The 13,500-nt window shown below is 43.1% G+C and overlaps 1 protein-coding gene across 1 annotated transcript in view; it reads left to right on the top strand.

Annotated features, from left to right (window-relative positions):
* The window catches only part of rab3gap1 (RAB3 GTPase activating protein subunit 1), a 47,875-nt gene that overhangs the window by 31,756 nt on the left and 2,619 nt on the right, over nt 1–13,500 (top strand). The window contains exons 20-23 of the mRNA XM_021597349.2: nt 1,001–1,097; nt 1,191–1,294; nt 1,502–1,617; nt 10,838–10,940. Of these exons, the coding sequence (XP_021453024.1) occupies nt 1,001–1,097; nt 1,191–1,294; nt 1,502–1,617; nt 10,838–10,940 (420 nt within the window). The remainder of the gene's footprint in view (nt 1–1,000; nt 1,098–1,190; nt 1,295–1,501; nt 1,618–10,837; nt 10,941–13,500) is intronic.

Genomic DNA, 13,500 nt, shown 5'->3' with positions numbered 1-13,500 from the left:
ACAACTTTTACCCAGAGCCATTTTGCATTGTGATGAACTGCTAGACTGAGACTCAGTGAATGACACCTCTACCTGTTCTGCAGCTCATTGCTGCCAGCCCAGAGAACGAAACACTGCCAGGTTCACTACACACTCTCCCTCTCTCTGTTTGTCCCTGTTTCAGCCAATCACCATGCAGCGCTGCTGGAAATAGGAAGTAGGTCAGAACACAAGAACACCCTGCTATGACACACACACACACACACACTCACACACACACAAGGTGTCCATCCCCTCCCTGCCATGGGTCCCCTCCCTGAGAGTTTAAACTGAGTTCAGGGGAACCTTGCCGGGCCTTGAAGGTCGGTCATCTAGCCTATAGCACTGCGTCCTTCATCCGTATGGCTGCCGCCAGCCGGCTCTTTTGGGGAGATTCCAGGTGCACAATTTTTAGTTTGGAATTAATTTACTGCTGATTTTAATATATATATTTATATATTTTTCTTTTTTTTTTTCTTCCTGCTCCAGTAAGTTGTCCTCTTAAGTAGGTAGATGACAGGTGTGCTTCTATAATCCACAGTCCTCTGTTTGCAGTCGAGACCATCGCCACAAGGTCACTCTGCGACAACTTAAGAGCACTGTACTGTGCCTTTCCTTCTATCCCTGTGCTCTCCCTGTGCACGAGAGCCTGAAGGGTTGTGTGTTATTAAGGGATACCAAATCAGATTGAGCTTCTGGAATCTCATCACTGACTCACTCAACATAACGAATGACCCTGTGTTGTATAAAGAGGAGGGTCATTAAAATGCAGCGCTGCCTCTCGCCAACACAATTGCGTTTATGCGGCAGACAGCCTCCATAAGTCAAAAGAAGCCGATGAACCAGTTTTGTAAAAGAACAATGCCTTTGGAAATGTCAAGTACCTTGCCGGGTCCCTGACAACCTCTGGAATCATAATTGCTGTAAGAGAGAGAGAGATGGAGAGAGAGAATTTGCTTATGATATTCTTCCCCTCCCCCAGGTGCTGCACTACTTGGCGGTACAGAAGCCAGCAGACCTGACCCGCCATCTCCTGCCCTGCATCCTCCATGCTGCCATCCTCAAGGAGAAGGAGGAGGGTTAGTGACCGCAGGGTCCTGTTGCTCGGTCTCTGTCTCTTTATCTATCCCGCTCTCATATCTCACCAACTTCCTCTCTTCTCTCCCATACAGAGTCAGTAGAGGACATCCTATCTGTTAGAAAGGCCATCCAGCAGGCCACCTCTCATGCCAGCAAGCTGCTGCGCCACCCCAGCCCAGACTACAAGAAACTAGAGGTGACTGGAAACAACTTTTTTACCAGGATAAATCCTGTTTTTCAAGGGAGACCTGGCAAGATTTGACGATCTCTACTCAACAGTCTCTAATCCCTAACCTCTACCTCTAACCCATTGGTTGGACTGCAAGGTAGCCACAGTATACTTTTTTCTACCCCCAATTCATCCACCCTACTACTGTGTCTATGTGTCTGTCTCCTCCAACAGGACGTGATTACCCAGCTGATAGCGGTGGAGACGGTCATTGCCCGCTCACGCTCTCTGAAGGCCAAGTTTGGCATCGGGAAGGCAGAGCAGGGCGACAACGCAGAGGATCTGGAGAGGTACAGTAGGACAAAAGCAGCACGCCCTGAAATAATAAGAATATATTCCATTCAGCAGACACTTTTATCCAAAGTGTATTAGGCATGCATACATTCCTGGCATTGCAAGCACTGTGCGCTAAACAAAGTAATTTAATGTTAACCAGTAGGGCCAGATAGATCTGCGGAGATACAAAAATACCTATGGAGTTAAATGAAATCAATCCAACTGCTTCAAACCTATCTATTTCTATGCAGGTCTATTTCTATTGAGATAAAATCTCTTTTGCAAGTGAGACCAATCGAAACCATGAATAGCTTAAGTGTTATTCGATTCGGTTTTCAGACAGTGCTCTTAACTTCCCTGTAGATTCTCTCCAGCCCTACTCCTGATGAAACCAGCAGGCACATTTTAACCAACCCTCCATGCCACTACTCCTCCTTCCCCACTGTTGTTCTTTTGTCCTCTCAAATCAAATAACATTTTATTCATCACCTGCTTCGTAAACAACAGACGTAGGCCAACAGTGAAATGCTTCCTTATGGGCCCTTCCCAACTGCTGAGAGAAAGAAAAGAATAGAAAAGTAATAACACGTTTGAGGGAGAGGTTGTTGTCCTCGCACCACCCTGCCAGGTCTCTGACGACCTCCTTATAGGGCAGGGATTCCCAAACTCTCACGACCCCAACCATAGGCTATTAATGACATTTTTTTTTCACATGGTTGGGGTCGTGAGAATTTTCAGATATCAAAATGGGGTCATGGGCTAAACAAGTTTGAGAACCCCAGGCCTATAAGGAGGTCGTCAGAGACCTGGCAGGGTAGTGCGAGGACAACAACCTCTCCCTCACCGTCAGCTAGACAAAGGAAATGGAAAACTATAGGAAATGGAGGGCCGAGCACACCCCCATTCACATCGACAGGGCACACATCAACACAGTCGTGAAGAGGGCACGATAACCCCTCTTCCCCCTCAAGAGGCTGAAAAGTTTGGGCATGGCCCCTTAGATCCTCAACGTTCTTACAGCTGCGCTATTGACAGCATCTTGACTGGCTACATCACCGCTTGGTACGCTACAGAGGTTAGAGGTTTCCCTGCCATCCAGGACCTCTATACCTGGCGGTGTCCGAGGGAGTCCCTTAAAAATTGTCATTAACAGCCTATGTAAACTTTTTATTTTTATTTTGGGCTATTGCAGTCAATTGAAAAACATTTCTAACATTCTGATTGTCTTAACTCACCATCACATACTTTTAATGTGGGGCTATGACAGTCAATTGCAAATTAGACTGACATAATGTCTTATCTCACCACCACTAATGAGAAGGGTATGCTTGATGCATGTCGCGTCGGAGCTTCTCAAAGTCAGGAACATTTTTGGTTTTAATGCAAACGAGAGCACTCAATCCAGCTTCACACAGATTTGAGCTGGCAAAGGGTACTAGGAGTTTTATGGTGCTTTCAAGATAACTGGGAACTCTGAAAAATTAGAGGTCAAATCATGACGTCAGTGATCTTCAGGTCGGAATGTCGGAGCTCTAGAAAGAGGCCCGAGTTGGATGACCGTTCAAAAGGATTTTTCCCAGTCAGAGCTCGTTTTTTTCCCTAGTTCCCAGTTATCCTTAATGCACTGAAGTCAGAAGTCTGAGATTGCTTAGTTCCCAGTTCACTTACTGATGCTGTTTTCTGTTAGAAACATGCTCAGCGTTGGGAAGGGGGCATGGTTCGCTTTTGTAAGACTCTCCAATAAGTAAGACTTTTGTTAGACTCTCCAATAAGTAAGACTTTTGTTAGACTCTCCAATAAGAATTATTTCCTCTGAATCCACTGATGCGGTTACGCATCTGTAGAATGTTTTTTTTATTTCCCCAGCATGCTTGAGTTCAGATTCCCAAAGATGTCTATTGCATAGGCAAGGAGACATTTTCTTTTACTTTACACAGAAAGTTCTTTAAAAAAAATGTTTTTTTTTTACATCCTTTGTGAATGACAGAAGTTCCTCTGTCAATGTGAACATCTTTTCAACCCTCCCCCTTGCTAACCACCAATCCTCAGTGTGAAATAGAACATTGTCATGCTCTGATCACATATCACATAGTTTTGTGAACAGGCCTGCGTGCAGTGGATATGGTTTGATGTAGTTTACCATTGAAGTTACCTGCTGCAGTATATTTCAGTTCTGTGCTCAGCTCTTTTGCTGCCAGTGCCTCTCGGTGTATCATACAATGCTTCCGTATGGCAGAGGGAGACGCAATCATAACTAGAGTGCAGAGGCCTGCCTGCCGTCCCACCATAGATGGAGCCCCATCTGTGCAAGATCCCACCATTCGATCCCATGGAATCTGTTTTTCGTTAATATAGCCACGCAGCATTCTGAACATCCTCTGTGCCGTTTCATGCCCGGGAATCGTGAGACGGAACAATATGTCCTCGTGAATAGCATCCCCTGACGTACAAACGTCAACTCGTGGGCATCTCGGCCCTCACGGCTAATGTACATTTGGAGTTTGAGTCATTCAGTCAGAGTTTTCTCTTGATTACTAGCAATAGGATAATTTCTTCATTTAGCAGTGTTATCTGACAAAGATATTGATGCGAGTGTCTGTACATCTCCCACCCCACACGTTGTTTTCACCATATCAATTGCGTCCAGTAATATCAGAGTCTCTGTAATAGTGTGTGGTCTCATAGCATAGCGGGCCTAGCCATTCACCGTGGGAATGATTCAAGTGCAACAGTCAAATGCAGCCTTTTCAAATGATCTAAGGGCACTCTGGTAGAGTTGTATCTTTTTAGATTTTAAAAATTTAGACGAAGGTTAACCACATTGCAATGATTTTGAGATGCAAAGACGATATTATGATCATTTTGGGAGGGTATATGCAGTTGAAGTCGGAAGTTTAGATACACTTAGGTTGGAGTCATTAACTTGTTTTTCAACCACTCCACAAATTTATTGTTAAACTATAGTTTTGACAAGTCATGACACAAGTAATTTTTCCAACAATTGTTTACAGACATTATTTCACTTAATTCACTCTATCACAATTCCAGTGGTCAGAAGTTTACATACACTAAGTTGATTGTGCCTTTAAACAGCTTGGAAAATTCCAGAAAATTGTCATTGCTTTAGAAGCTTCTGATAGGCTAATTGACATCATTTGAGTCAATTGGAGGTGTACCTGTGGTTGTATATCAAGGCCTACCTTCAAACTCCGCACCTCTTTGAAGGTACCACGTTCATCTGTACAAACAGTAGTACGCAAGTATAAACACCATGGGACCACGCAGCGGTCATACCGCTCAGGAAGGAGACACGTTCTGTCTCCTAGAGATGAACGTACTTTGGTGCGAAAAGTGCAAATCAATCCCAGAACAACAGCAAAGGACCCTGTGAAGATGCTGGAGGAAACAGGCACAAAAGTATCTATATCCACAGTAAAACGAGTCCTATATCGACATAACCTGAAAGGCCACTCAGCAATGAAGAAGCCACTGCCCCAAAACCGCCATAAAAAAGCCAGACTACGGTTTGCAACTGCACATGGGGACAAAGATCGTACTTTTTGGAGAAATGTCCTCCGGTCTGATCAAACAAAAATAGAACTGTTTGGTCATAATGCCATCATTATGTTTGGAGGAAAAATGGGGAGGCTTACAAGCAGAAGAACAATATCCCAACCGTGTAGCACGGGGGTGGCAGCATCCTGTTGTGGGGGTGCTTTGCTGTAGGAGGGACTGGTGCACCTCACAAAATAGATGGCTTCGTGATGGAGGAAAATTATGTGGATATATTGAAGCAACATCTCGAGACATCAGTCCGGAAGTTAAAGCTTGGTCGCAAATGGGTCTTCCAAAAGGACAATGACCCCAAGCATACTTCCAACGTTATGGCTTAAGGACAACAAAGTCAAGGTATTGGAGTGGCCATCACAAAGCCCTGACTTCAATCCTGTAGAACATTTGTGGGCAGAACTGAAAAAGCATGTGCGAGCAAGGAGGCCTACAAACCTGACTCAGTTATACCATCTCTGTCAGGAGGAATGGGCCAAAATGCACCCAAGCTTGTGGAAGGCTACCCAAAACATTTGACCCAAGTTAAAAATGTAAAGGCAATTCTACCAAATACTAATTGAGTGTATGTAAACTTCTGACCCACTGGAAATGTGCTGAAAGAAATAAAAGCTGAAATAAATAATTCTCTCTACTATTATTCTGACATTTCACATTCTTAAATGTGGTGATCCTAACTGACCTAAGACAGGGGATTTTTACTTTGATTAAATGTCAGGAATTGTGAAAAACTGAGTTTAAATGTATTTGGCTAAGGTGTATGTAAACTTCCGACTTCAACTGTATATATTTTTCTCAGGATTTTTGAAATGATCCACAACCCGTTTTCATATCAGGTGATACCCACATGGGGTCACGACCCCTAGTTTGGGAACCGCTGCTATAGGCTGCTTCATTGTGGTCGGTGATCAGGCCTCCCACCGTCGTGTTGTCAGCAAACTTGTTTGAGTCCACGCAGTTGTGTGTGAACAGGGAGTATAGGAGGGAACTGAGCATGCACCCCTGATGGGGACCCTGTGTTGAGTTTGGATATTTGGTAACAATTAGTCTGGGGAAAATGTTAGCTGTTGAGGTGAGTGCTAATGATCATATTTATTTTTACGTTTGCTCATATATTCACTCGTGATATAAGTCAGTATTCAGCATCCATCCATGTCTGGAGATGAAGTGGAAACCTGCCACTAGGATAAACAGTGAGCGCTGTTACCTTTTTCAAGTTTGTTTGGTTTCGATTCTTCAAGTGCGTTAGGGACGGTGGATGAGTTTAAGCATCTGCCTCTGATTCCAAAGGTTGCGTGTAATTTTTGGGGGGCCAATCCCATTTTGGGGGGGCCAATCCCGACATTTGGAATCATTTCCAAATTTGATGTTTGACAAACATGGATGAAGGTCTAATTCTGACATGAGACCTATGAGAGCTGGTAGCATACAGTACATTCGGAAAGTATTCAGCCCTCTTGACTTTTTCCACATTTTCTTACGTTACAGCCTTATTCTAAAATGGATTAAATTCATTTGTTTCCTTATAAATCTACCCACAATACCCCACAATGACAATGCGAAAACAATTCTGGGAACATTTTTGCAGAATAATAATAAAGAAAAACAGAAATACCTTATTTACATAAGTATTCAGGCTCCAATTATCATCTTTGATGTTTCTACAACTTGATTGGAGTCCACCTGTGGTAAATTGAATTGATTGGACATGATTTGGAAAGGCACACACCTGTCTATATACAGAAGGGCAAAAAAGTATTTAGTCAGCCGCCAATTGTGCAAGTTCTCCCACTTAAAAAGATGAGAGGCCTGTAATTTTCATTATTGGTACACTTCAACTATGACAGACAAAATTAGAAAAAAAATCCAGAAAATCACATTGTAGGATTTTTAATGAATTTATTTTCAAATGATGGTGGAAAATAAGTATTTGGTCAATAACAAAAGTTTATCTCAATAATTTGTTATATACCCTTTGTTGGCAATGACAGAGGTCAAACGTTTTCTGTAAGTCTTCACAAGGTTTTCACACACTGTTGCTGGTATTTTGGCCCATTCCTCCATGCAGATCTCCTCTAGAGCAGTGACGTTTTGGGGCTGTTGCTGGGCAACACAGACTTTCAACTCCCTCCAAAGATTTTCTATGGGGTTGAGATCTGGAGACTGGCTAGACCACTCCAGGACCTTGAAATGCTTACGAAGCCACTCCTTCGTTGCCCGGGCGGTGTGTTTGGGATCATTGTCATGCTGAAAGACCCAGCCACGTTTCATCTTCAATGCCCTTGCTGATGGAAGGAGGTTTTCACTCAAATTCTCACGATACATGGCCCCTACACGGATCAGTCGTCCTGGTCCCTTTGCAGAAAAACAGCCCCAAAGCATGATGTTTCCACCCCATGCTGCACAGTAGGTATGGTGTTATTTGGATGCAACTCAGCATTCTTTGTCCTCCAAACACGACGAGTTGAGTTTTTACCAAAAAGTTATATTTTGTTTTCATCTGACCATATGACATTCTCCCAATCTTCTTCTGGATCATCCAAATGCTCTCTAGCAAACTTCAGATGGGCCTGGACATGTACTGGCTTAAGCAGGGGGACACGTCTAGCACTGCAGGATTTGAGTCCCTGGCGGCGTAGTGTGTTACTGATGGTAGGCTTTGTTACTTTGGTCCCAGCTCTCTGCAGGTCATTCACTAGGTCCCCCCGTGTGGTTCTGGGATTTTTGCTCACCGTTCTTGTGATTATTTTGACCCCACGGGGTGAGATCTTGCGTGGAGCCCCAGATCGAGGGAGATCATCAGTGGTCTTGTATGTCTTCCATTTCCTAATAATTGCTTCCACAGTTGATTTCTTCAAACCAAGCTGCCTATTGCAGATTCAGTCTTCCCAGCCTGGTGTAGGTCTACAATTTTGTTTCTGGTGTCCTTTGACAGCTCTTTGGTCTTGGCCATAGTGGAGTTTGGAGTGTGACTGTTTGAGGTTGTGGACAGGTGTCTTTTATACCGATAACAAGTTCAAACAGGTGCCATTAATACAGGTAACGAGTGGAGGACAGAGGAGCCTCTTAAAGAAGAAGTTACAGGTCTGTGAGAGCCAGAAATCTTGCTTGTTTGTAGGTGACCAAATACTTATTTTCCACCATAATTTGCAAATAAATTCATTAAAAATCCTACAATGTGATTTTCTCTTTTTTTTTCTCATTTTGTCTGTCCTAGTTGAAGTGTACCTATGATGAAAATTACAGGCCTCATCTTTTTAAGTGGGAGAACTTGCACAATTGGTGGCTGACTAAATACTTTTTTGCCCCACTGTAAGGTCCCACAGTTGACAGTGCATGTCAGAGCAAAAACCAAGCCATGATGTCAAAGGAAAAAACAGAATTGTGTTGAGGCACATATCTGGGGAATGGTACCAAAAAATGTCTGCAACATTGAAGGTCCCCAAGAACCCAGTGGCCTCCATCATTCTTAAACTGCCGAAGGGGCTTCAACAACGTACTGAGTAAAGGGTCTGAATAATTATGTAAAAGTGATTATTTCAGTTTTTTGCAAAAATGTCTAAAAACCTGTTTTTGCTTTGTTGTTATGGATTATTGTGTGTAGATTGACGGGGCAAAAACATTTAATGAATTTTAGAGTAAGGCTGAAACTTAACAAAGTGGTAAGTCAAGGGTTATGAATACTTCCCGAATGCACTGTATATTATCTGATCAGAACATTTTGCTAGCATGTTATACATGCTAGTCTCCTTGACCTTCACTCGTGTAGTAACCTGGCCTACTCTTGACCAAAAACCTCTGACTTGTCTGATAATCAATCAATGTGATTTTGTTTCACTGAATCTTTGTGTATATATTTGGTTAATTGATCTCTGGCTGGACAAGTGGACCCGGTAGCTTATTTATTAATTTGCTCATCTATCACTGATCAGAAACATGTAGCCTAAATCAACTGTAGCCTATTATTTATCTTTTGACTCGCGTCGTAGCCTTATATAGAGCCCAGGTTATTTTTCTATTGTCCCAATCCCACTGAAACCCAAAATCCTGACTCCTGTCTCGCTTGAAAATTCCTAACCTTATTCTGTAATCTATAGGTTGCATTATCAAACCCTGTCTCGCCTATGCATGTCAAAATACCGCTATAATATGTCTGCTCTGTCTTGTATTGCTGCCCATATGAGAGCTTCGGTAGAGAATGTGACCATCAAATGGTATGAGAGTAGATATGGATTTTGTTTTTTATAAATAGAGTTGGTCCCCGTTAAGATGCCTTGATATTTAAACAGTTCCCTCTCATCATCTCCCCGTTATTCATGAGCTGATCTGCTGTCTGTATAATCATCAACTTGACTTTGCCAAATAGGAGAGATTCTGTCATTTGTTGGAGGTTATCTAGCAAGCTTTCAACTTTGGTCATTTTACTTTTGTTTGACTGCCGTTACAAAGTTTGTATGATCCGACAACGCTATAGCCTACTCGGGGTCCGCTGTGTGTCAAGATACTGTAGCCTGGACCAACTGCTGAAATGCGCTGAATTAATTGAGGAACATGATAACACTCTGAATTTATGAACGGCCTGTTTCTCAATTCACAACAATTTAATTGCCAATCAAATGAACTCTATCATTACTAAATATCAGTTTCACTTTCTGTGAAATCTTTACATAGTGGCGCTGACAAGGTGGCGCAGCACCTCTCTTATTTGCGGCAAATCTTTACATAGTCACTATAACTTGGTTTTGAACACTTTAAATGGGCACATTTTTTGCTGTATTTCCCCGGACTCTCTGGTTAGATGAATTGTTCCCGGGTATTGAAACTGTCCATTTTAGAGAAAATCCCCATTGCCTACTCTCACCAACTGGGTGGCGGACCGTCAGGATGTCCAGGATCCAGTTGCAGAGGGATGTGTTCAGTCCCAGAGTCCTTAGCGTAGTGATGAGCTTGGATGGCGCTATGGTGTTGTAGTAGTCGTTGTAGTAGCTGTAGTCGATGAACAGCGTTCTCACATAGGTGTTCCTCTTGTCCAGATGGGAGAGGGCGGTGTGGAGTGCAGATTGTGTCATCTGTGGCTCTGTTGAGGCGGGATGTGAATTGTAGTGGGTACCACTTGTGTGCCTTCCATCCCATCCTTCTCGCTTTATTAATATCACAAGCCGGCTCTTATTTTATCATACACCCTGCTCGGGGGGGGGGGGGGGGGGTAGGAGTAGGAATGCTAATAAATGTTGGGCAAACACACGTACTGTGTTGTGTGCTATATTAAAACTCCACCACCCTCTCCCCAGGCACACACACTGCTCAGATTGTAATAAGGGAGCATAGTATAGTGGGTGTGTTTGTGTGCGTGTGCCTATCTTGGGAGTGAATAAGTGAGTGTGTGTCTGGAGTGTGTAGATCAATCTGTGTGTGTCTCTGTCTGTGTGTGTGTTTGTGTGTGTGTCTGTCTGTCTAGGTATTCACTTACAGTGTCAGAGGTTCAGGTACATTGAGAGAGAGAAACTGTGTACTGTACTGTAGCTAGTTTTTACAACCCCTTCTCGTTATTCTGTTGGTAAAAGTATAATTGCATGTCTTTTAAATATAATATACCTGCATGTGTTTTCTGACTATGCTCACATGGAATGAACCTCTTCCCCCATCTCCTCTTCTTCTCACTCTCAGGTTCGTGAGCTCTCTGCTGGAGGAGCCTGAGGTGTCTGTGATCGGAGCAGGGCGCGGCCCAGCCGGCAGCATCATCCATAAGCTGTTTGTCAGCGCTCAGAGGGTAAAGCACACCGTCTCACACTGTCACCACCATCCAGAACACACACGCACACACTTGTACAAACATACACACCGTCTCCCACTGGGGCCTTTCCTAACTCCTGGCGTCACAGGATATCCCGCCACCACTATCGGCTCACGTGCTGTTTGTCCAACGGCCCAGGCAGGAGATGTTATGTTCCCCCTGACTGATTCCCCTCCTACAACCCCACCCTTTTTCCAGGCCCTGAGGGGCTCCTGGGCATGCTGCCTGAGTAACAAAAAGCATGCTGCTGCTGGACTGTGTTCTAATGTGTTCACTTATCACTACTTTCTTCTTGCCGCTTTATTAAACCGTTTTACTTGCTTAAGTTAAGTCACTCTTCTTGCATATCACATAATGCAACTCATACCAAGTATGATGAAAACGTCTGTCAAAAAATGTCTTTGTGCAATCTGACAGACAAACATCTAGGCTCTGTAGTTCCCTCTGTTATGATTAGCAGAAGGACAATTAAACACATGTCTTGTTTTATTCAGTTTGATATGATTTGACAAGCAAGGAGAGAGACACCTGGACCAAATGACTCTATTCTGTGCTGCATGTCTTTGAGTATACTCCGACGGAATAGTCTGAGATGATCAGTTAAAAGGCACTTGCAATGATAGATTACCTCTCGAATTGTACTGTACAGTTGCACCTGTATTGGTTATGAAAGTAAGTGTATGCTTGGCTGTAACACAATATACATACACAATAATATAAATACAATGCCTGGTTTGGTCTTGGCACATCCAATGACGCATACATTTGTTTGTTCAACGTGAAAGTTAGTTCAAGCCAATAAATGTGTCTTCTTCCGGAGTTCATCAACAGATGCAGTCCCTGGTCCCAGATCTGTTCCTTAGAATAATTGCTAGTAAAATGCAAACAGGGAATGAATGCTTGTCTTGGCTCTCTCCCCTGTGCCTTGTGTTGGAGGATGAAACGGTGCGAAAAAATAGTTAGATTTCAGCAAACTCTCACTCCCTCAATCACTTTTTTTTTTTTTTACCCAGCAAGATGTTGGAGTGTTAAATTACAGCCTGTGTTTTGCCAAGCTCTCAAAAGAAAGCTTGTAATTATCCCAAGCACATGTAAATCAGATGAAACCATCAGCCAATCAAATGAGGTGAGTTTCTTGGGAACAAGGGAAAGAGAGACAGAGAAGAATAGAAGAGAGGAGAGATGTCCTGCCCCTCATCTTACCCATGTTACCAGTACAAGACTACAGTACTAGTTTGATTGTTGTCTGATTGCAATGCCGCCTGCTCTGGCTTGAGTGCTATGCATGTGATGCATTCGGTGGGATGAATGTCATGTCTTCTCAACCAGAACCTAATCTTCTTAATCACCTGACTTTGTGTCGGTTTGTTGTTTGTTCTTCTGTTTGTTATTTTATGTTTTTTCGTTCTCTCCATCGTATTATGTGTTTTTTTTTGTCTCCTAACGCTGCTTGCCTCTCACCCATGTCAAGCTCGCTGACTACAGCAGTGATGAGGTAACCACTAGCAACCCTCCCTATCCCCCCTTTACACCCCTAGTTCACCCCCTCCCAGTCCATCCATCCACCCCCCCCATGCCCCTCTCCACGATGACTTCTCCCTCTTTCTAGTGCTGCAACTGAGGTTCAGGCTAGCTGAGGGAGGGATACAGACAAAGATTACAGTTATTTCTCTGGTAATGGTTTGGAAGAGTGAACCGCTGCAATTTCCAGACCTCCATAACACAATGGAGAAGCACAGGGTTCCTAAAGCGATGCCACTTGCCGTGTTTTTAACCTCCCCCTGACCTTTTTACCTAACCACCTAGCCCCTCTTCTTCTCCTCCTCTCTTCCATCTTTTCTTCTAACCACCTATCTGTTACTGTAGCTTTAATCAATTATTTTTGTTGTATGTCCATTTGCTCTCATTCTCTGATGGGTCTGCGTTGATAAACAAGTGTTTTCTGGTGGATGTGGAGGTTGGTTTATAGTAGACTAGTTTTAGCTGGTTTAGTATGTATACTAAGGAGTGGTATGTCGCCATACACTGAGTGCATAAAACCATTAGGAACACCTGCTCTTTCCATGACAGACTGACCAAGTGAATCCAGCTCAAAGCTATGATCCCTTACTGATGTCACTTGTTAAATCCACTTCAATCAGTGTAGATGAAGGGGAGGAGACAGGTTAAAGAAGGCTTTTTAAGCCTTGAGACAATTGAGACATGGATTGTAAAAAAAGATTGAAGTGCCTTTTGAATGGGCTTTGATAGTAGGTGCCAAGCGCACCGATTTGTCAAGAACTACAACGCTGCTAGGTTTTTCATGCTCAACAGTTTCCCATGTATATCAAGAATTCTACCTATTCTTCAGATATACTACATATTCTATCCACATAATGTCTAAACATGCCATCACATACATATATAATTATACTCCGGACTCCGACATTGCTTGTCCTAATATTTCTATATTTCTTAATTCCATTCTTTTACTTTTAGATTTGTGTGTGTTGTTAGATATTAGTGCACTGTTGGAGCTAGTAACACAAGCATTTCG

Source organism: Oncorhynchus mykiss, chromosome 3, assembly GCF_013265735.2.
Source record: "Oncorhynchus mykiss isolate Arlee chromosome 3, USDA_OmykA_1.1, whole genome shotgun sequence".
NCBI lineage: Eukaryota > Metazoa > Chordata > Actinopteri > Salmoniformes > Salmonidae > Oncorhynchus > Oncorhynchus mykiss.
Note: the sequence above shows the minus strand (reverse complement) of the source record. Positions and strands in the feature narration are given on the sequence as shown.